Source organism: Lampetra fluviatilis, chromosome 28 (assembly GCF_964198595.1).
Source record: "Lampetra fluviatilis chromosome 28, kcLamFluv1.1, whole genome shotgun sequence".
In the NCBI taxonomy this organism is placed as follows: Eukaryota; Metazoa; Chordata; class Hyperoartia; order Petromyzontiformes; family Petromyzontidae; genus Lampetra; species Lampetra fluviatilis.
The window spans coordinates 13,202,434-13,226,144 of record NC_136302.1 but is presented as its reverse complement, the minus strand read 5'-3'; the positions used below and the strand labels follow the sequence as shown (position 1 = coordinate 13,226,144).

General features: G+C 48.1%; 1 protein-coding gene across 1 annotated transcript; it reads left to right on the top strand.

Moving 5' to 3' along the window:
* Positions 1-518: 518 nt before the first annotated feature.
* Positions 519-23,434, top strand: LOC144942824 (endothelin-converting enzyme 2-like). The gene is made up of 18 exons (XM_078869817.1): positions 519-767; positions 4,866-4,986; positions 5,316-5,543; positions 6,914-7,035; positions 7,613-7,762; positions 8,197-8,265; positions 8,734-8,901; positions 12,072-12,214; positions 14,001-14,115; positions 14,556-14,669; positions 14,887-14,985; positions 15,529-15,609; positions 17,029-17,132; positions 17,895-18,005; positions 18,465-18,532; positions 19,185-19,375; positions 20,945-21,040; positions 21,532-23,434. The coding sequence occupies exons 1-18, from the start codon at positions 681-683 to the stop codon at positions 21,706-21,708; spliced, it is 2,244 nt and encodes a 747-aa protein (XP_078725943.1). The 5' UTR covers positions 519-680; the 3' UTR covers positions 21,709-23,434.
* Positions 23,435-23,711: the final 277 nt, after the last annotated feature.

Below are 23,711 nucleotides of genomic sequence, written 5' to 3'. Positions count from 1 at the left end.
GAGTCTGTGGCCAGGCCCAGGGAGGTTGTGGACCGCCACGTCTCAGCACCAGGACAATGGGACTAAGAAACGAATTTGAAAAGACATGTACAGTGTACAGCTTAATTAATCCATAGCCCGGGTTATGTGTATATATTTAATTAAACAACACACTGGAACTACGACTGTATAACAATTCTCACACATTACAAATCCCGTGGTCCACGGGGCGTGACAGCCACGAGACGCGAGAGGCGTTCCGTGCTCGCCGCGGCGGCCGCGTCGTTGTGCGCCGACTGCAACTGGAGGCGGCGGTGTTTTGTCTTCTCGTCACTTGTGTCCGCTGATTAGTTCTGGAGGTGGTGTTGGTACTGGGTCATCGTGGCAGTGCTGGTAGCTAACTCGTCACGGAGGCGGTGGTTACTGACGAACTCCCATTCCGTGTTGTGGCACTGCTCGTGCGAGCCGGAGTTTCAGTTCTGTTTTAGTGGCGGCGGTGACGGTGGTGGGGGTGGTGCTGGGGGAGGTGACGGTGGTGCTGGGGGTGGCGCTGGGGGTGGCGAGTGAGCGAGGCTGTTTCCGCGAGTGACGTTTGACGCTTGGTGTCCGCTGAGAGCCGTGCAGCTGGAGGTGAGGAGAGAGGATCTCCTCGTTCCACGCGTCACCCCCCTCCTCCTGCTCCTCACACGGACATTGCCGCCATGGACATGGAGGATGACGAGGCGATGCTCTCGGTCGACGACGACGTCGCGCGGTTCCCCGAGTCGGAGCTGAGCGTGGACACCGTGGTGAGTGCAAAGTGTCACTCAGACATCTGCGTTTGTATTCAATAATAACTCGCAGTCCTGCCGATCCACTCGTGATATTAAACCCATGCACTGTATATGTTTAACTTCTTCCGCATAGTACGTAGCCAACCGTGTTAACCGGGGACGGACAACTAAACACAGAAATACGTTCTGAAGAAATTACTTTTCAGTCGATATTTAAAAGTGGATAGCTCCAATGGCTTTGGAATATCGGAAGGAATGGCATTGCAGACCCCCCACACACATGTCGTGTTGACCATACTTCACCGCGGTGGCTCACCCAGTGATGTTAGAGCCCCGGGGGCCGTCAGCGGGAGGCAGAAACTCGTGGCGCAGTGAGTTAACCACAGCGCCACCGCTCCGCCGTGTCTCCCTACACAACCCCAGTCGTGCCAGAGCGGAGATTGTAACACAGTAACACGCTCCGTTGACCACAATGGCCTTCTGGGAGTGATCTCTTTCAGCGGGATCGGGTTAATGCAAGCAGACGACCGGTTTTGACATCGCGTCTCATCGGCACTTTGCGTGGTTGGCGGCGGTGGCGATGAGAGGATTGAGCTGCTGCTGCTCAGGAAATCCCCGCGCGAGTCGACTTAGCCCCCAGAGGAAGAAGGACGTCTCCCTGATGGAGGACGTCTCTCTGATGGAGGACGTCTCCTTGATGGAGGACGTCTCCCTGATGGAGGACGTCTCCCTGATGGAGGACGTCTCTCTGAAGGAGGACGTCTCCCTGATGGAGGACGTCTCCCTGATGGAGGACGTCTCCTTGATGGAGGACGTCTCCCTGATGGAGGACGTCTCCCTGAAGGAGGACGTCTCTCTGAAGGAGGACGTCTCCCTGATGGAGGACGTCTCCCTGAAGGAGGACGTCTCCCTGAAGGAGGACGTCTCTCTGATGGAGGACGTCTCCCTGATGGAGGACGTCTCCCTGATAAGCAGGACGTCTCCCTGATGGAGGACGTCTCCCTGATGGAGGACGACTCCCTGATGGAGGACGTCTCGCTGATGTTTAACTGCCCTCGTGTCAAGGACAGACTTCGATTGGCGAACGTTTGGTTTCAGAAATTGACGAATTATGGGCACTTTTCGATTTTCGAAATTTAATTTTTGCGTTCACGAAATGTCACGCGGCCCGTGCCGTGAGTCCAAAGAATGCGGCACGCGGGAGGCTCAGGGCACCAGCAACAGGAGGAGGAGGCGCAACGCCTCCACACCGCCCTGACAGTCACGCCAACATGCAGATCTGTCGGCGAGTGCCCTCAAAAGGTTAATTTGTTTTTAATTATTCAATCGTTTTAATATTGATGTGCTTTATTATGATTCTTTTTTTTTTATTGTGAAAAGTGATATAGTTGTATATTTTAGGTTAGGAGTAGCGTTGGAATGACTGTCCGAAACATATCCCTCATTTTTTTACGCGTGTTTTTGAAGAATCCATCCTTTTCGTAAAAATCGAGGGATACCTGCACTGTATTCTCGCCGGTTACACAGTCACATCATTCAGCTTCGTTGGACGTAACTTTGTTGCGTTGTTTATTGTATATTGTAGTTTTGCGTGGAACTAGGAGCCATAGCTAAGCCCTTGCTTGTAAACCTCTGGAAGTTTCCCAGCGTTGGTTCAAGCAAGCCAGCTCTGCTAATGAGACAATGTCAAATCAGGTCTAGCGTTTGCTTGTATTGAACAATGTTGCTGAAGTTATGGCCCCACGTATCTGTATGAGATCGAAATTCCTCCGGTCCAGCCATGCAAAACTTCTGCAACTGCGTGGCCAAAGATGTTAAAGCGTGTAGAGGCCACAGGACATCCCTGTTACACCCCAAGGTGAATAGAAAATGACTGACTCGTGGCCAGCTTTACCCGGGCCTGCCCGCCATCAAAAATGTCCTGAATGATTGTGAGTAAAGGTGGATCGCAGCATAAGCCACCTGTACACAGCCGCAGTGGTATCGTGATGGTCACGGCTGTGCTGGTTGGTGGATATGGGCAGTGCTAAAAACAAATCACCTATTGTGGGGTGTCATGTTGGCTGTTTACCACGGGGAGTTTAGGGGATTTCCAATGGCCTCTACGAACTCTAACCAACGCGACAAACACCATATAAGACGAGATGCGGGGATACATTTGTTTTTACAAAAGTGCATTCATTTGGGGTGGCAATCCACCTAAAGCGATATTATTTAGTGTAATTAAATGAAATTTACATTTGTAATGCGCATTTCATCAGTAGATACCAATGTGCTGAGTCTGGAAGATAGGGGGTAAACACAAGAAGGGAAAACGACCAGAATTAGAGGGTATAGGTCAGTTTAAAGAGATGAGTTTTAAAGACAGACTTACATATTCAACGGTTTATATTTTCTTGTTAACAAGGCAAAGCGTTCCAAAGCCAGGGAGCTGCATTGGCAAAATCCTGATCATGCGTGATGGGACATTTGCATTAACTTTATTCAGAAATGTCGCCTTTACATTTAATTCTCAAGTACATTTGAAAAGGACCTGCCAAGTTCACGTGGTGACTCAAGTGACCAATTCGACGGTGCCACTTTTATTTAAAGCCAACTTGAGTTGGCCATGGCCTCTGGAGCCTGAAGGAAGTCAGCTTGACTCGTGTTGGCTGTCCAAGGGAACGAGCTTGTGAAGTCTCGTTGTGAGCAAATGCAACACAGCGAAAGACTTGCAATTCGATGCTGTTGTTTTCAACCATGTTTATTTGATATATTTTTTTAAATCAGTAATTGAAATGGCATTGTCTCGTTGCTGATGTTGGTATGACTCATTTGGCCACAGGATTGAGTCACGTGACCTTTATTTAAACCCTCTGCTGCTAGACCACCCAGATTTTATGGCTTACCAAAAATCCATAAAGAAGGTACACCACTCCGTCCTTTCGTCTCTACCATTGGCTCACCCGCCTACAAACTGGCCCAATTTCTATCTGAGACCTTGCAACCATTCACTGGTAAGACCACCTCAGCTGTACTTAACTCAGCTCACTTGATATCTTCAATTAAGAACATCTCACTATCTCCAGGTGATTTGCTTGTCAGTTTCTACGTGGTATCTTTGTTTACCAAAGTTCCTGTGCCTGACACCATTCCAATCATTGAAGATTTGGTCCAACAAGGACTGAATGCTGATGTACCAGCCCTGGTTAGACACTGCCTCACCAACACTTACTTCACCTGGAATGAAACATTCTACAAACAAGTTCTTACATTGACATGCTAATCTCTCACAACACAATGGCCACCCCCACAGCTTCGTTTGTCAAGATTTCTCCGATCTTACATTGACATGCAAATTTCATCTCTAGCCCTGCCCACTGACCCTTGGGCTACACCCATCTCAAACCTTTATAACACCCTGCCCTAGCAGCGCTCCCGCCATATATTTTTTCTTCCTCAGCAGCTCTCCCGCTATATTTTCACCTGATGACGATTGCTTGTGTTGCGATAGAAACGTGATATTGTTATTCTTCTATTAATTTAATTATTTTAATATCTCCGTGGCTTTACTGAAAGACCCAAATAATATGAATTCCTGTAGTCACGAAAGCTTTAAGTAATTTTTTTTAGATTCTTCCAGATTATATTTTAATCTTGTCTGGGCAGACAGGTTTAACAGATTTTTACTTTGGATACATTTTTACCGAGACATACATCTTCGCTAGAGGCACTGTGGCAGATTGCTTAACTCGCAGTCAGAACTTTGCGAGTTCAAATCTTGTAAAAGAGCAGATTAACCCTTCCAATGTTGAATATGGCAATTTACACTCTGGACACCCTTGCCAATGAGATGTTCTATCTCAAGGGATTCTCCAGGTGAAATATTGTAACACATAACATAAAAGGAGTAGGACATCATGGAACTCAACAGTGATGGTCCTACGATTAGGCTAGGCCCCACAAAAGGAATGTGAAATTTCCACCATTGGATCATGATCACCAGTGGAGATGAGCACCTCACCTGAACGTGCACGGGCATGGCTAGATGTTGACTCTGGTGCCAAAAGAAACGTGTGCTGAGCCGGTGAACTTGGACCGAACACTCTGTGACCTTGCTGCCACTGCCTTTAGGGGAGGAGGAGCTTCTGGCCACAGGGGAGGAGGGAGAAGGGGCTGCTCGTGACGGTGCTCGTGCTCGCCCTCACGCTGCTGTGCTGTGTCGTCACCCTCGTCGTGCAGAACCAGCTGCCAGGTGGGGACACGTGTCATCACCACGGGAGTTGAGCGAGGGCTTGGGCCTGAGCATAGAGCATAGAGCACCCCCATGGGGAGCGAGAGGGCCTTTACAGCGATGCATGCACAATTCCAGTCTCATATGAGGCCGGTGCTGCATTCACAAGGTGAGCGGAAATACACAATAAAACTGCTGTGGTACATTCCTTTTTTAGGGGGCAGCACTTATTCTTTCATATGTAAGTGGAAATGGAAAACCACCTGTGGTAGAGTCAAGACGGAGGAGCCGCAGACTGCCACCACACGCACGCCACAATGAGTGACCGGCTCCGTGTTTTTATCTCCCAGTCCCAGAGCCGCCGGGGAAGCCTAGCGTGTGCACGACGCGGGAGTGCGTGCACATCGCCAGCCGCGTGCTGAGCTCCCTCGACCTCTCTGCGGACCCCTGCAACGACTTCTACTCCTACGCTTGCGGAGGCTGGATCGAGATGAACCCTTTGCCCAACGGTCAAGCCTCCTCGAACCCCATGGATGTCCTGGAGCGCGAGAACCTGCAGCGACTAAAGGGCGTCCTTGGCAAGTGGCGCATCTCGCAGTCGCTCCACTGACACAGATTGCTTTGCAAACCGAAGCCGATTGTTTAGTGCATTTGGATAGGAGGCTGGGAGCGCACGCCTCTGATGTAGCTCTGCGGCATCAGCGACAGTCGGTGGATCACACGCATTCTTGAAACTCCCACGCACTGGGCTGCCAGACTTGCCAGGCATTACACATCCAGGTTAATTTAATCTCTGTTCCGCCTATACAGGGATCGCGTCTTGCCTCCCTTGCACGTGTGAGTTATTTCTGTGTACCCTGGTTTACTCCCACTTTAAAACACTCATTAATGGAGTTGGCCAAACATCCTGATATTGGGCCACAGAGCTTTGGCAAATATTGGCACTGGTTCTGGCCGCCTTCCTACTCGTCTGTGGTTTCCCACGCCTCGGAATCATAACAAAAACTGCACATTATGAATTTATGAGGCAGACGGGCATTATTTTACGGTTAATAGACCCACAGAATTGGGGTGTGTGGCCATTGAAGTGTGTTTGGCATATGGGTGGAAACCAGGATACCTGGAGAAAGGTTCTACGGTATTCCCTCGTTATTCGCGAACTTGCTATCCGCGATTTTGGCTTTTCGCAGATCACATTTGGAACTCTACATGACTGCATCGACAGCGAGAAATAAAATGATGAGATAAAGTGATGAGAGAGAATATGATGCGGGGAAGTAATGAGAGAAAGTGATGACAAAGAGATGAGAGAGAGATAACTTATCGAAGCTTTAGAAGCATCTGCAGACGTTGCACATATGATATTTGTAGGCCAGTATCGTTATCCGCAAAATGTTTTATGTACAAGGATCTCCAGAACGTATCTCTCACGAATAACTAGGTAATACTGTACTCAAGGGGATCACACACAGGTGGGATAACATGCAGACAAATTTAATAACCGGTGCTGCACTGCCCTCTGCTGGCCATCTTGTAGGCCAAGCTTTCAACAGCTGGTGTTGGCATGCACTGTCTCATCTGAGCATTAGCCAGGTTCCTCTTGGTTGAGCTTCCTGGATCTGACGAGATGAGAGACATTTATTGTGATTTGGTCATTGAAATGTATTGCAATGAGGAATTTAGGGATTTATTATTACGGATATTCTAAGAATATATGTTTTTAAACATCCATGTTCCTGTAGCTTTTACTAAACTTATGCGGCACTGATGTCAGAGCTCACTGGACTCGCAATGAGAAGATAACAACTGAGTTCAACTGCATGCCAGGTGTCGGCGCGGCACATCATCCCTCCGGGGTGGTTACATTAAATGAGTTGACTTTATCGAAGTGAGGTAAATGCAGGTAAACGTGACGAAGGTGCCGGTGCCGTTTGTGTTGTGATTACAGAGACCAACGGAACGAAAGAGAGCCAGTCGGAGCAGAAATCACAGTGCTTCTATCAGTCCTGCATGGATATGGACGCGATAGAGAAAGCCGGGGCCCAGCCGCTAGTGGATGTCATTGAGAAGGTCCTCACATGCACATTGAGAAAGTCCTTGTACACATTGAGCAGAAGCGTCAATGTTAATTGATGATGCATTGTCGCACCGTTCATTTCCAGCAGTGGTGATGAGCATGGCTCCACTCTGATCGGATCGTCGTGATGTTTCTCCTTTGACTTTATAATGGAACCTTGAATTTTCTGATCACTGCCACCTACATGGCTTTGCAGCATTTATTCTTTTTTACGCAGTTGTTGAGCACGGGCTGAAAGGCCCAAAATGCAAAGTGTCCAGCAACAAACAGCACTATCAAAGTTGTAATAGTTCAGAGATAAAACATTTCTATTGAGCAAGGTTATAAGAACCTGGGAAACAAAACAATTGGTGGGGGTGGGGGGGACAGAATTCCAAACTGGAGCAGTGCGAGGGAAGAACTTGGAAGAGAAGTGAGGTGACCTGCAGTGTGGTGAGTGAGTGGGCAAGTAAGTGCTGTTACAATCTGCAGCATGGTGGTTGAACACAGTCTAGTGGATGAGACGAACCAGTCGGTCTCTTATGAGCCGAGTCCTCAACAGACCATCTGGGTGGGTGTGTGCGCGAGCAGCTTGGTGGCTGGAACATCTCGGGCCGGTGGAACCGCAGCATGAACCTGCAGAACGTCTTGCAGGATGTGACGAAGAACTTCACCTTGGGATGTTTGTTCGAGCTGAGTATCGACGACAACCCCGTGGACTCCCAGAGGGTCTCCTTGCAGGTGCTGACGACGCTGTCGGCCTCCTGGCACCAGCTGCCTGATGCAGATTGTGCCTCTTCCTGTGGCCCGGGCACACAGCTCACAAACTATAATTTACCAATCGTGTTTATGTTGTGGTTTAAATGCAACTGCACCTCTAGACCCTGTGCAACAAGCAAGCGGGACATATGCTCACATACATTGAGAAGGTATCAGAAGAGGTGGGCGTACCCACACTTGACCGCATCACACGCAACCCACCGATCGACTGGCTGCGGTGGTACCCATTTACACCGCTGGGTGGAGAGAAGCGGTGGGGGAGATTTAATAACCTTGCCCCATTGTGATGAAATCGAATCAGCGACTGCTGAACTGCGAGTCCATTGCGCTCATGATTACTCCGTGTGCAGGTTCCATAGTCTGTGGTTTCTAATTTGCTGCGTTTGTTCTTTCAGCTGGCTCAGCCCAATCTTGTTTTGCCATCAAGGGATTACTACATCAGCAACACCGAGGAGAACATCAAGGTCTGTTGAGCACCTAGCAGTTGGCCTGTAGCCCTAGAGGGAAGAACGGCATTTGAAAAATGTACAGAGGGAGCACAGTGTTCGGATGCGAGTCATCGCTTGAGATGCTTTTGAATAGAATGAGGCAAGGAAATATTGTAGAGGAGGTTGTGATGGATGGGACACGTGTGCAGGGTGGAGGAGGGCATGGTATCCAGAAGTCCGCAACTAAGACGGCAGTGGTGATCTCGACACTAAAGTAGTGCTCCTTTAAGGATGTGTCGACTGTGTAGCAAAGGGAAGACTTAAAGACTGCAGATGGCGGTGGTGATGACGAGACTTTAAGAGCAGAGTCAGACCCTGGGAGGTTAGGTGGAATCGTGGAAGGAAGCGATGGTGAGATGTGGTCGTTATCGGCGGCATTGACCACAATGATGTCTTGACCTTCATCAGCAACAGAGAATCTCGCAATTTCTCCCTGTGTGATAGATCCAAGAGGCCTACCTGGAGTACATGCAGGACCTCTCCCTGCTCTTGGGTGGCGAGGAGAACGCCACGCGCCACGCGATGCGGGACGTGCTGGATTTCGAAAGGCAGCTCGCGGTCATCTCCACACCCAACAGCACCATGCGGGTCATGAACGTCAGCGATCTGCAGGTAGCTGCCCTGATCGCGCTGCGATTGGCACGCATGGCCACTCTGCTACACCTCCGCAGAGGGTCGTGGCCTGAAGGCTTTGCAGCTCTGCAGTGATCATTGGAGAACCCAGTTCTAGGTGGTCTATTGATCACTCGTGATGTTTTTCACTGTCACAGAATCATGGGAAATTTGGCGTCAGGCAGATCCACATTAATAATATATTTTTTATGAATTCGGCCAAGTGGCTCAGCATTGGAGCGAGTAGCTTACAATCGAAAGGTTCAAAGTTCAAATCGTGGTTTGGGGTGGACCTAACCCATCTATGGGGAAGGCAACCTCCGATTAGGACGTTTGGCTACCTACGGTGCGAGAGAAGTTCAACATACATACAACAGTGGGTGTCCTATGCATAGACTCGCCTCCCCACCATAGGATTATGGAATTTCCACAACTGGCTCAGGGCTGTAAACAGGAGATGAGCATCACCTGAATATTTATTTCAGCAGGAAATGTATTTGACTTCTAAGTAATATTCTCGCGCATGTTACTACCGATAGTGTGATGAATGCCTGGCATGAAGCTGTCAATTACCTATCATTTGATATTTAAATTATTCTTGAATCAAACTATTCCATCTTGTTTGGCACAATTAAAAAAGTGTAATATTACTATTAAATACTTGAAATTACTGTATCGAATTACACAAACACAATTTTGTTCCTGGGTAGTAAGTGTTATTTCGTAATTGCTAATGCCTAAAAAGTATAGAAAATGGCTTTTATTCCCCACAAACTTTGCTTTTGTGACCAGGACAGTGATATTTTGAAATTGACCTATTTTTAATGAGAATATGGGCGAATGTGTCTTTTCGTTCACATAAAGTCTGCAAAAAAACAACATGAATAAAAATTAACATGTATTTATACTAAAGTAATACACAAATGACTACAAAAGATTTAGAAGTGAGTAGTTTTTCGAGATTTACGATTATATTGTTAATCACTTTCACGAATCAGCCCCCAAATGTAGTCTCCCATCATGTTCTCGTTGTACTGTCCTTGGTAGCGGCGTTCAATGTCCAGTATATCCTGGTGGAAGCGCTCGCCTTGCTCCTCCGAGTGCTCCCATGTTCTCCTTGAATTTATCAAGATGAGCATCAAGGACATGGACTTTGAGGGCCATCCTACAGCCCATTGTGCCATAGTTCTTCACCACTCTCAACCAGCTCCACATAGTTTTCGACCTTGTAATTGCCCAGCAAGCCACGAACCACTGCGAAAAAGCTGTCCCAAGCCGCTTTCTCCTTACTAGCGAGCTTCTTGGGGAATTCGTTGCACTCCAGGATCTTCTTTATCTGTGGTCTGACAAAGACACCGGCTTTGACCTTTGCCTCAGACAGCTTAGGGAAGAAGTCTTGAAGGTACTTGAAGGCTGCCGACTCCTTATCTACAGCGCTGACAAATTGTTTCATAAGGCCCAATTTGATGTGCAGTGGTGGCATCAGCACCTTCCCGGGGTCCACCAGTGTCTCCCACTTGACGTTGTGCCACCCCACAGAGAACTTGGTCCGCTGTGGCCAGTTCCGCCTGTGGTAGTGCGCCTTGGTGTCCCTGCTGTCCCAAAGGCAAAGATAGCAGGGAAACTTGGTAAAACTGCCTTGGAGACCCATCAAGAATGCCACCATTTGAGGTACACCGAGTGAGCCAGGGGAAGAGACGGGTATTTGTTACCATTATGGAGCAGAACGGCTTTGAGGCTCCTGGATGAGCTGTCAATGAAGAGGCGCCACTCATTCTGGTTACAGGCGATTCCGATTGCCTCGAACAGACTGGTCACAATGTGGCAGAAGCAGAGCCCATCTTGACGGGTGAAGAACTTGCAAAAAGGTTGGTGACGCTTCCTCCGATCTGCGACTTGCACACTTTCATCCAACAAGTTCCACTGCTTGAGCCTCGACGTCAAAAGCTCGGCATTGGACTTGGTGAGACCAAGATCTCTAATCAAGTCATTGAGGTATTTTTGGTTGGGGGAGTATGGGTTTCTCTCCTCTGCTCCGCCTCTGAAATTGTCATTCTGGATCTACGTCTTCCTCGCTCTCTGACATGCTGCTCTCTTCTATAAACGGCTGCTTTCTCTCCGGAGGAGTGGGTACAGGGAGCTCATGGCAGTGTGGCACCGGGGTGATGGATGAAGGAAGGTCCTGATACGTGATAGCAGGTGCATTCTTGCCAGTCCGACGTTTGGAAGGGTCCACCATGCAGAAGTAGCAGTTGCTTGAGTGGTCAGTGGGTTCCCGCCAATTTATTGGGATAGCGAACTTCATGGCTCTCTTTTCCCCTCTGTACCATCCTACAAAAATACATTTATTTCACCCTTGACTAATGTGTAAGAGATTCCACAGAGTACTTTTTCGCTCTTGTCTTGATAAATTGGCCGCAGACGTAGCAAAATGCGTCTGTCGCATGCTTGCAGCCTTTTGATGCCATCTCAGAAAAATGCAGATATGTATCCACTTAGGCGGCTGGAACTAAACTGAACTGCTGGGCTCAAGGCCCCTGTATTTATACGACTATTTATATTACTCGAAAGTTCTAGAATGTTCTAGAAGTTACTCTAAGTTTACTCAGCACTGAATCTATCTGGAATGTTCTGGAAAATAGGTACATTTCCAAATATCACTGTCCTGGTCACAAAAGCAAAGTTTGTGGGGAATAATAGCCATTTTCTGTACTTTTGAGGCATAAGCAATTAGGAAATTACACTTACTATCCAGGAACAAAAATTGTGTTAGTGTAATTCGATACAGTAATTGCTACACAGTGTTATTAATAGAAGTTAAGTTTCCAACTGCACCACTATTCGAACTACATTCATTCACTTTAGGCGTAGGCTTTCGCGACCAATATCATCCATAATATCGATTTTTTTGGGTTATATCACGTAAATATAAATGTGTCGTTAAACCCGCCACCACCCGACACAGCCAATTAGTAAGGTTTGTCACGTAAACAGAACATGCCAATTCGTTACTAGTACAGCACACCGGTGTGCTGGAGAGCAAATCCATAACATTTACAATCTGAGTACACTCATTCATCACTTTCTTGTGCGTCACATTGGGTGTGACTATGTTGTTCAGGGTCCAATGTTTACATTTTCCGCTGCCTGCGTGCATTTTTTTGGTGCAGATCCTGTCGCCCTTCATCAACTGGGTGGCCTACCTGAAGGTCGTTTTCTACCCGTTCATAATGGAACCATCGGACACCATTATCGTGTTTTCTGAGAGCTACTTTCGAAATATCACGGCTCTCTGCAAACGCACGCCGCTCGAGTAAGCAGCTACACCCAACACCGCTCATTATTTTCACTTACTGTTAATATTGCAACAAAAGCTTGTGTATTTAGTTGTAAACTCAGTGGTTGAGTACAGGTCTAAAGATCCGAAACCTCAAGTCATAATTCTTCATAGCGTGCTGCCGGCCATGTTACATGTTCAGCCTTTGGGCCTAGGCTGAGCAATTGTGTAAAAGAAATGTCTAACAACAAACATCATAATGAAATTGTAACAGAAAAGGTTCTTCACTTTTTTAATTGAGCAAGGTTGATGGGGAGTAGAGACAATGGGAAGGTGTTTTAAAGTGGAGTAATAAGAGGGAAGAAGCAGAAAGAGAAGCATTGTTACTTGCAGTGTGGTAATTGAGTGAGTGAGTGAGTTGTTGTGACTTGCAGTGTGGTAATTGAGTGAGTGAGTTGTTGTGACTTGCAGTGTGGTAATTGAGTGAGTGAGTGAGTTGTTGTGACTTGCAGTGTGGTAATTGAGTGAGTGAGTGAGTTGTTGTGACTTGAAGTGTGGTAATTGAGTGAGTGAGTGAGTTGTTGTGACTTGCAGTGTGGTAATTGAGTGAGTGAGTGAGTTGTTGTGACCTGCAGTGTGGTAATTGAGTGAGTGAGTGAGTTGTTGTGACTTGCAGTGTGGTAATTGAGTGAGTGAGTGAGTTGTTGTGACCTGCAGTGTGGTAATTGAGTGAGTGAGTGAGTTGTTGTGACTTGCAGTGTGGTAATTGAGTGAGTGAGTGAGTTGTTGTGACCTGCAGTGTGGTAATTGAGTGAGTTGTTGTGACCTGCAGTGTGGTAATTGAGTGAGTTGTTGTGACCTGCAGTGTGGTAATTGAGTGAGTTGTTGTGACCTGCAGTGTGGTAAATGAGTGAGTTGTTGTGACCTGCAGTGTGGTAATTGAGTGAGTTGTTGTGACCTGCAGTGTGGTAATTGAGTGAGTTGTTGTGACCTGCAGTGTGGTAATTGAGTGAGTGAGTGAGTTGTTGTGACCTGCAGTGTGGTAATTGAGTGAGTGAGTGAGTTGTTGTGACCTGCAGTGTGGTAATTGAGTGAGTGAGTTGTTGTGACCTGCAGTGTGGTAATTGAGTGAGTGAGTGAGTTGTTGTGACCTGCAGTGTGGTAAATGAGTGAGTTGTTGTGACCTGCAGTGTGGTAATTGAGTGAGTGAGTGAGTTGTTGTGACCTGCAGTGTGGTAATTGAGTGAGTTGTTGTGACCTGCAGTGTGGTAATTGAGTGAGTGAGTGAGTTGTTGTGACCTGCAGTGTGGTAATTGAGTGAGTTGTTGTGACCTGCAGTGTGGTGGATGAAAACAGAATGGATGACATGAAACAGTCAGTCTGGTAGACCATTGGATCCGACAGGCTGCTCTGGTTATCCAGCGGGTGTTCTACCCATAAAATGCATGCCGTTCGCATCACCGTGAATCTGAAAGATCCCATTAGGTCATAAAAAGTTGGTCACTGTGTACTGGTGTCGTGATCCAAATTTCTAAATTACCCACAAATATCTCTGGATTGTGTAGAGAAATCACCACTCCCGACTGGCAAGCTAATGCCCACATGCAGATCAGTGCTGTGTCACCGTGTACCACAGAGGGATAGCTGCCACTGGGGGTGCCCTTCAAATGTTTGAGATGAGATGTGATGTAAGGTGCTGTGAGTTGCTGAGGCATTTAAGCAAAGGTATATAAAGGCAAAGGTATTATAGATGATTATTTCTCAGTCGTTGGGCCAAGGGTATGGAGTGTGGACTCGGCTGACCTCTCTCTGCCTTGACCAGAGTGCTCAACAACTACGTGGTGTGGCGCGTCGCGCAGAAGCTGGTCCCAAGTCTGGGCAGCCAATTCGAGACTGTTAGGAACAAGCTGAAGGATGTCATCTTTGGAACAGAGAAGGTAGGCCGAGTTAAAGAGTACTGCAAGGGTCTTACTTCTTGATGGTGATCATCAATATACTTATCTCCGCCACAAATCGGCTGAAGCGCATCGAGCGATCTCACGCGGGTCATGTTGCATGGGGTTGTCTTCCTGGCAGCTGATTGGCTGGCGCAGTGGGATTGATGACGTCATTCCTAGCAATCACTGCCATACCCCAATCATATCACTCGGACACCCATACGACCTTTGAATTTTGATTGGTTTTCCATTACAACATTTCAGATATTTCTACACTTGCAGCATTCATGACTTAAGACAAATATTGCAATCGGTTTCTGTGCTCTCGACCCCTGGGCCTTGTGTCCAGGGCTGTCTCACAAGTATAAGGTGTGTATTTACACATTGAAAGCTCTTTCATCCTGTGTTGCAACTTTGACTTGCTTCGTTTGCTTTTCTAGGGCGGATTTGTTCCTCGGTGGCAGAAGTGCGTTTTAGAGACGGACAGAATCATCGGCATGGGCCTTGGAGCCCTGTATGTGAAGCGCTACTTCGACGTGGATCAAACGATACAGGTGAGAGCGTGGTGTGTGTCTGGTAGGACCAATCACTAAGAGATGGATTTTTTTTCGATGAATAGAGAAATATCTGTACACGGTAGTGAAATAACAGTGATCAGGAGGTGACAGACTACTCGTGACAGAGTCACTGGAGTGAATCGGTGATTGTTGAAGCAACCCGACTGCTTTACATTGAGGTTTATCGAACCGCATGGCGTCTGCGTGAGAACAGGTGGAAAAAATTATTGAATCCACACGATCGGCGTTCAACAAGAACCTGGATACCCTCAGCTGGATGGACAATGTCACCAGGAGTGCGGCTTTGGAGAAGGTGAGGCGATGCGATTCATAAACGACTTGTACACGACATTTGTTTCGCTCATCGTTATCTTGACCCCGACTGTAGGGCCACAGAACTGTTTGTGTTGTGACAAACGCACCGAGTCCACTACTCTTGCAGCCAGGAGAAGTGGGTGGCAGCGGCGCAGTGAAAGCACTCGTCCCTCACAGCAAGACGTCCCTGGGTTCGATTCTCAACTTGGGCGCCTTGCTGGGTAGTTACTGCTGAAGAGCAATTGCATAATACTGCCGTATATGGCCCCACATGCGTCCCTTGTGGATGATGATGGGAGGCTAGTGGGTGTGCCTCATGCCAGGCTGTCTCCAAGCGACTGGATCGGGATACACACGGCAATCACCAGCCCCTGCTGACGAGTGGGCGCTCGCAGCCCGGTGCTGGGCCACCGTGTGCTGCACTGGCACAGCTGTCACTGGGACATTTTGTTTTGCTATGGGCGTGATATAAATGCAAATAATAATTTTGAATATATTATTCCTTGCTTTGTATTGTTTTGTACCTTTATTTTCTCTGCAGTCCAACTCCATGCGAGATAAAGTCGGATATTCACATCTCTTGCTGGACGATGCTGCGAAATTGGACAGCATCTATATCAAGGTGCAGTTGATATGCGCACTGCCGTGGAGGAGATGCCACAATCGGAAATTGATGTACAAGTCGAGTCACAGTGCTTCTTTGCTCCAACCCACATGAGGCAATCCTCACCTTCGTTGTCAGCCCTGAGCCAGCAGTGGAAATGTCACGTTCCTGTCCACGAAGTGGTACCAATTTTACTGATCCCAGAGGGATGATGGGCCGAGTCAATGACTGATAACGCTGCCAGGAGGCTCAGTGGTGGAGCGCGTTGCTCAGAGTCAGAAGGTTGTGAGTTTAAATCCTGGTGCGGAAGTCAACAGTGGTTGCCCTTTGGATAAACTCACCACTGCCATATGAATGTGGAATTTCCACCATTGGCTAAGGGCTGTAAACAGATGAGCACCGTTTGAGCAGCACAAAATGAGCTGGCGAAGCCAGCGCACACCACACCAGTTACTCGTTTGAGGCTGAGTCGACCTAGGGGAGGCCCAGGACCGGTTGAAATTATCGTCACCGGTGGTGGCCGTGAGTGGGAATCGAACTCGGGTCGCCGGGTTTGTAGCGCAGCGCGCTAACCACTGCACATGCGCGGGTCACATGACAGATGTGACGTCACAGCTTACTTGCCGTGCAAAAAATATGCATTATTGCGCCCCCCCCCCCCCCCAAAAAAACAATAACAAATGTATTTTTTAATTTTTGCATGGAGTACAGTTTGGAAAGTACCCACATGGCAGAGTTCAAGTTTTATTGCATGTCGGGAAGTACGCTAAACATTTTGAACAGACACACATTCACAAATATATAGATATCCAACTGGCTTTGATCCTTAATCTAACTTTTATCCCATCGCTGGTTCATAGAATAAGAATCGTTATTTATTCTGGAGGAATACATGCATCTAAAGGGTCTTGATGCATCAAAATAGTTTTTGCTATTGTTGCAATTGTTGTTGCTACTGTTGCTATTGTTGGAGGTTCCACATTGGGAACTGTGTTTTGAGTTGTAGGTGCAAGGGTGACGTTCATGATTACCCCTCCCTACCCGTAATCATCCTGGGTCGCCATCTCCTGATGGCAGTGCAACAAGTGGGTTAATTCCCATCTGTACGGGGATTGAGATGTTATTATCCCCCTCATACGCGTGAGGTTTCTTCCCACAAGTATAAACACTTCTTCATGGAGTTGACCAACCATCCCAATATAGAACTACAAACATTGGGAAATTGTTGGCACCAGTTCGAGCTGCCTTCCCACTGCTGTCTGCAGTTTTCCGCACCTCCGTGCAAAAACTGCATGCGTAACAAATTCACCGGCACTTTGAAACGCATCTTGCATGAATGACGCTGCGCACGAATCAACCATGAATATTTAACCCAGGGCCTCCGAATTTATACGCCCACCACAACGTTTTTCAGAGTAAATTCCTTCTGTTTTGCAGCTGAACCTTGTGAACGGCAGCTATTTCCAGAACGTGCTGAGCAGCTACCTGTTCGATGTGGAGGGATGGAGGGACTTGCTTCGCTTTGGCCGCAACACCGACACGTGCGTCTGTCTTTCCGCACGGCACCCTTTTCCAGGCTGTGATCGGCACACGCCCGCGTTAGACGGCATTGCATGGTCCCCACCTGTCTTACAATTGAAAACACACACCTGTAGTGGTGGCGCGCTCGCCGCTTACAGAAAAGGTTCGCGGTTTGAATCCGGCAGGCTGCCCTGGCTAACACTGCGGGTGTATCAACCACAAATACTGCGCGGCGTCTGCTACACGGTGGGTGTTAAGTCCCTGTGAGGTTGTTCCAAAAGAGCAAGCCATTTCTGCCGGGACCGTGCTTCAAATTTGGAAATTTACGCTGCAAATTACTCATTTGGGATAAACATAGCAACATTGCCCTCTTTGTGACAGCCTTGCACTGTAAGACTGGTGCACATACCAAATGTACTACATTATTACTGTATTGTTTATTACAATAGGGTTGTGGTTAATCCATGCTTGTGCCCATTGGTTGTGCACATACTGCACAACATGTGGATAATCTAGATAATTATAAAAGTAAAATCGTCTCTTCAAACATCCATTGGGTGAGAATTTCTGAAGGTGGCCTTGAGACAGTGGTGGAAATTCAACACTCCCCTTGTTGGGGCAAATCTGGGCCAAACTGTTGCATGCTGTAATTGTTTAGCAGCCTTACTGTTACCGGTTGTTCCTGGCCCTATGATACCCGCAATAGAAATGTGGAATTTACACCAATGGATCAGGAATGAGCCCTGTGCCCTGTTGACTTCTGACCCTCCCGTCCATTGCAGCTGGCGCATCACGCCGCCGACCGTCAACGCGTACTACACGCCTACAGAGAACAGCATGGTGTTTCCCGCGGGGATTCTGCAAGAGCCCTTCTACGACAAGGCCGCTCCCATGTGCGTGTGACTATTGATCAGGACACCTCCTGGGCGGGTTTCCCACCTAGGGGGCGTCAAGGTGCCATACTCTGGCTCGCCATGGCAGGCGGGACAGCAAGTACGTACTAATCTCTTTTTGTTCCACCTGAGTGGGAGGGACTGTTGCCCCCTTGCTCGAGTGCGTTTTCCTAGTGTGCCCCAGTTTCCTCCCACATCTATAAATACTCATTATTTGGCTCCAAACATCTTCATATATAGAGGACCACAGAGCTTGGGCAACTGTTGGTGCCGGCTCACTGCGTGGCTGCTGCCTTTCGCTTGTCTGTGGTTCCTCCGAGCACCTCTGAGTCATCCTGCCTAGTGGAGAACGATCAAATACTGCATGGCAGTGGCACGCTACAAGTTGACATTATTATTAAAATAAAAAGTCCCCTTTTGACAGCCTCATCACTCTCTACTCCACTCGTGTGCGTACAGGTTCATCAATTACGGAAGCATCGGCACAGTGATTGGACATGAGCTCACACACGCCTTTGATGATAAAGGTATTTTTCACCACCATCACAAGAATAACACCATTAATGTACTGTACATGAGAGTTGAATGTATTGTACGTGACAGTTTTCTCAGCTGCTTTTAATCCGTGTGCGATTTTTCAAGTTGGGCAGCGCATTGGTGTCCTCTCTTGCCACACATGACTTACTTTGGGCACCTTCAGGTGTAAATGATGCCTACGTCTGAAGATGCCCGCAGCAGGAGTGTGCGGTAAAAGCTCGAGAGAAGAAATATCAAACGGGCAGCCTAACTCGGAACACTGCACGTGAATGCAATTCAAAATATATATTCATCGTTCTGCAAATGCAAACTATGTGAGCACCAAATAGAAACACCAATGATTGCGAAGAGGAAAAAGTATGGCTTCGTGCCTGTGTCCAGTTGAAAAAATACACGAGCAAGGGGAGAGGGTTGTGGGGTTAGAGGTTGTGGCTTTTAATTTATTTTGCAGCCATTGCCGGCAGGAGTGCCACAACGCGTCGACTCGGCCATAAGTATCGCATCTAGACAATCACGTTTGTATACGTTGTGCGTAATGAGTTTCTCCCCTCCAGCCACTGGAGGCTGCTAGGCTGAATCATTACTCCCCTACACATCCCTTATTGCCAGCCCAACAAACCATTTCGTTGTTGCGCACGGCAGGCAGCCGCTACAACTACAATGGCAACCTGAAAGAGTGGTGGGAGGCCGGCACGCGGAAGCAGTTTGAGGAGAAGGCCGGCTGCATGGAGCGGCAGTATGGGGCCTACGAGGAGCAGGGGCGGCACGTGGACGGGCACCGCACCCTCGGGGAGAACATCGCCGACAATGGAGGCCTGCACATCGCCTTCCAGGTGCGTCGCGTCCTCGTCTGCCCGTGCGGAGTCCGTGCTCTTTCACGGCATAGCAACTTTGTGGCCCCCTATCAGGAATTCGCTGGGGCAGAGCACTACCCATGATCGTAACATTCCGAATTCCCAACCCGAGGCCTACTCGTCATGCCATCTTTCCTTGGTCTTAAAAGTAAATACCACTTTGTGGGAAGAGTACAGAGGAGAGAATCAGAATAAGAGTCAGTGATTTCCTGCTAATGTAAGCATTGAGGCAGTGCTTATTTCCTGTTTATAGACCTGAGCCAGTTGTGGAAATTCCACATACCTATGGCAGGGGCTAGTCTTTAATTAAGACAACCATTAACTTGACCCACAAAGTGGAACTCGTATTAAAGACCCTAGCGGGAGGGATGATAGGCTGAGTCAACCCCAACAAAGAATTGAACTCACGACCTTCCGTTTGCAAGCCGCTTGCTGTGCCGCTGAGCCACTTGGCTGACTGACCTGCAACATAGGAATGTGGAAATTCCACCACTGCTCAGGGCCACCTATGGAGAAGAACACTGCCCCACATATCCTGATTGTGGAGAATTTGAATGTTATGTAATATATTTTTGCATATCTATATATTTGTTTGTGTTATGTTCTTGGCCTCCTGAGGTATAGGCAGTAAGTATGTATCTTGATTTGAAGCTTTCGTGACTGCAGGAATCCATACTCTTTGGTTCTTTCGGTAAAATCACGTAGATAGAAAATTAATAGATCACGACGTTTCGATCGCAACACAAGCAACCGTCATCAGGTGAAACAAACAGCAGGCGAACTGCTGACGTAGGAGAAAGAGCTGCTGCAACAAGAGTTTCTACAGGATTTTGGTGGGCCCAACCCAAGGGTAAGTGGGCGGAGCTAGAGAAGGATTATGTACGTCGTGACCTATTCATTTTCTATCTACGTGACTTTACCGAAAGAACCAAAGAGTAAGTATGAACATTTGTTTTTGCGTAGTCTTATGAGTCCAGTCCAAGAATGCCCCTCACTAATTACACAGTGTGATCTCTTTAGAACAACACTGCTTTAAGTCTGTTGCAAAACTAACTTAGACTCAAGGAAGGATCCTGAACATCTGCGGCCGGTAACTGGGTCGAGGCCTCCGTGCTGGAGACTGGTGAAACTTTACTGGTCGTCTTGCTGCACAAGGTTTGCGTATGGGTCCAGCAGCAGCAGCAGGATCACCATGGGCTGTGGATCGTAGATGGCATTGATTGGAGTTCATTGAGGCTGGGACATACTGCTCAGAAAGAGAGGACGGAGCGGATTGATGCAGACTTTTGTGTGATAGGCAGCCAGTGGAGCTCGAGGTTTAGATCAGATAAAATTTCCACTTCCGAACGATCAGGCGAGCTGCAACATTCGATGAGCACCTGGTGTTGCGTATCTATCGGATCGCACACAAAGGTGGCCAGACGTGTTGTTGGCCACTCCAGGCCCTCGTGTGCCAAGTCGGCCTCAATAGATGCTCTCTAACAGCACTTGCCTCAGCAGTCTGTTTAGGCTACAGTGGGGGGGATCTTTGTCTCTGTGTCGCTGCAGGCCTACGAGCAGTGGGTCGAGACCAATGGGAAGGAACAGTCGCTGCCGGCCATGAACCTGACCAACCAGCAGCTGTTCTTCATTGCCTTCGCCCAGGTGCCCCTTGGGAGCCAGCGAGCCCAGACCGCACACTCCACTCGTCGGTACCGCCTGAGATGGCGTCACTCTAGTGGTTCGAACTTCGTTGTGATTTTGTTTGTGGCGGCCACTCACACAGGATGTGTGTGCTGCTTCCTGGTGGGAGGAACCCAAAAGTATTCAGGTAAAAACCCAGCGTACGATGGGTTAATACTCGCACAGATCGATTCGATAATACACACTGTACTGCCATCTCCTAGCTACCCAATAGGCCAGGCCTGCGACACCTGATAATCCCAGTCTCTCATGCAAGTGCCAAGCAAGCAAGAAAGCGGCCAGCAACAAACAGCACTATGAAATCTGTCATAGATAAGTCAAAAGGTTTCGTGAATAGAGCAAAGTTCGATAAGAGCTTGGGAAAAGAGATGGTGGGAGGGAGATGTGATGAGATTGGGCGCGAGATTGGGCGCATCTCGGGTCGTTCTGCTTTGTCGTGCCGCCATTCGCAGACGTGGTGCTCGGTGCAGACCCCCCAGGCGCTGCAGGAGAGCTTCGTGACGGACAACCACAGCCCCCCGCGACTGCGCATCAAGGGGGCGCTCTCCAACTCCGCCGAGTTCGCCCGACACTTCGGCTGCAAATTGGGCTCGGCCATGAACCCCGAGAAAAAGTGCCAGATCTGGTGACGCGGCCCGGCCACCCGGCGCTCTCGGACGCGACAATCGCACTGATCGTAGAGCCGGGTTTTTGAAACAACCAAACGAAACCAGCAACGCGATTGGTTGAAGCGCCCCTCCCCCACCCTCTCCCAGCTTTACACAATCACATGGGTTTTCTGTAATTTGCATCGTTGCTTTGAGAGTTGCTACATAATGTATACAGCTTTGTTCTTTTGGTCCCCAGGTCTTGCGCACACACACACATTTTAAAATATCTGACAATTTAACATTCTCTAAGGGATGTATTATTGCTATGGCTGCTTCTAAATGCAATTCCACATTTAGGTTGGGTTACTTTTTAAAAGTAAGACTTCGCTTTGTGCAAATGTTTTGTCCGTTTTTGTTGTCACCATTTAAAGTGAACGTTTGATGACGGGAAGTGGGCCCAGCACCAGATTAGATAGCGTAGTGGCTTGGCCAGGGTCCAAATCAAATCAGCTGTTCTCAACCGGTGGGGCACTCCCTAGCCTTTTGGGAGGGCGGGGGGGGGAGAGTGGCGCTCGGCTGTGGCCTGGTTAACGTCCAGGAATAATTTGAAATTCGAATGGAGAACGGCACCACAGAACGAGCGCGCGTTGCTTCTTCCACAAACCTGGGAGGCCCCGAGATGTTCTGCTGAAGCCAAGCCACATGTCACACGTGTGCAGATCACACTGATGTGCACACTGGCATGCGAGTGGAGGGCGGGGGACAAGTCGTCTTGATAGGGGGTCGCCATTCAATAACCTCTGAGAACCACTGCTGTCAATAGAGATGGCGTGTCTAAACTGCGAGTTGTGGAATACGGTCATCAGTAGGTGGCAATCAACCACCAGTACGCGCAGCTTTACGACATTACGTAATACACCATCAACTCACAGCCTCTTTGCTGAGCCGGCTCCTGTACAAGGCCTTCGCTTATCTGTTGCAGGTTCATATCTTTTGCAAAGAAAAAATAATAGATCACGACGTTTCGATCGCCACACAAGCAATCGTCCTCAGGTGCGAGTCGCTCACTCAACCGCCGAGCTTCCTGCCCAGTGTTAGTTGCACGTCGAGATATGAAATGTATTTACGTGGCCGCTGCACACTTTTGTAAAACGTTGCGATTCAAAGTGGCCTCTGGGGTTACCTGTGTTTAATTCTGGTTAAGAAACCTCACTCTGAGATGAAACGATGATCAGAATGTGAGTTGATGCACTAATGCTGCTGCAATGTTACGATAAGGGGACAGGTAAAGATGTCGAGTAATTAATACAAAATATATTTATCATTTTTTACGTGTGGTGCATGACGTAAAATATTTTGCGTGTGCAGAACTGATTTGGGCCGGTTATTGTTAATTCCTGTACATTACAATGCACTGTATAATGCCATTACATTGAACAATACACGTGTAAGATAGAGGTACAGTAGTCGCATTACCAACCACTTCTCTGAGTCATGTGATCTCACTGAATTTAGTCGTGATCTCGGGGAACATGTGGGAACATGTAACATCATGAGCTCCTTGATTCTACGTTTTAAACATTTTATTTCCAACGGCGTGCTAGGAGAATGGATCTCTGGGGCTTCATCTTCTTGAGGGGTTGCAAGATAATAAAAATGCCTTTGCGTGGCTTCTGTAGCGCTCTCCGACTTGTGTCCGTCCTCGGGATTGTTTTGATGATTGCTCCTGCTCCTGTACAGAAATAAACTTTGCAATCCACCCCGACTACGATTGGACTATTGTGATGCTATTTACAGACTTGGTGTCGGCTCAGGGCTCAACAAGCACTGCTACCATTGTCCAACACCCCCACTCCACTTGGCCCCCTGCAGAACCCATCAATGTAAACTTTATTTGAACTCTCATCAGCTCCCCGTGGTCTACGCAGGGAACGACATTGAGCCATCTTCATCAAAAGTGTTCCAAAAAAGTCAGCGACATATCTTCTTTCTAGATAATTTAACCTCCCACACAAATTCCCGTATCCTTAGAAGCTCTTCCC

Coding starts and splice junctions, on each gene's coding strand:
- LOC144942824 (XM_078869817.1), top strand. CDS start 681: ATGGACATGGAGGATGACGAGGCGATGCTCTCGGTCGACGACGACGTC. Junction 8,266..8,733: donor ACACCGAGGAGAACATCAAG/GTCTGTTGAGCA, acceptor CCTGTGTGATAG/ATCCAAGAGGCCTACCTGGA. Junction 14,116..14,555: donor TCATCTTTGGAACAGAGAAG/GTAGGCCGAGTT, acceptor TTGCTTTTCTAG/GGCGGATTTGTTCCTCGGTG.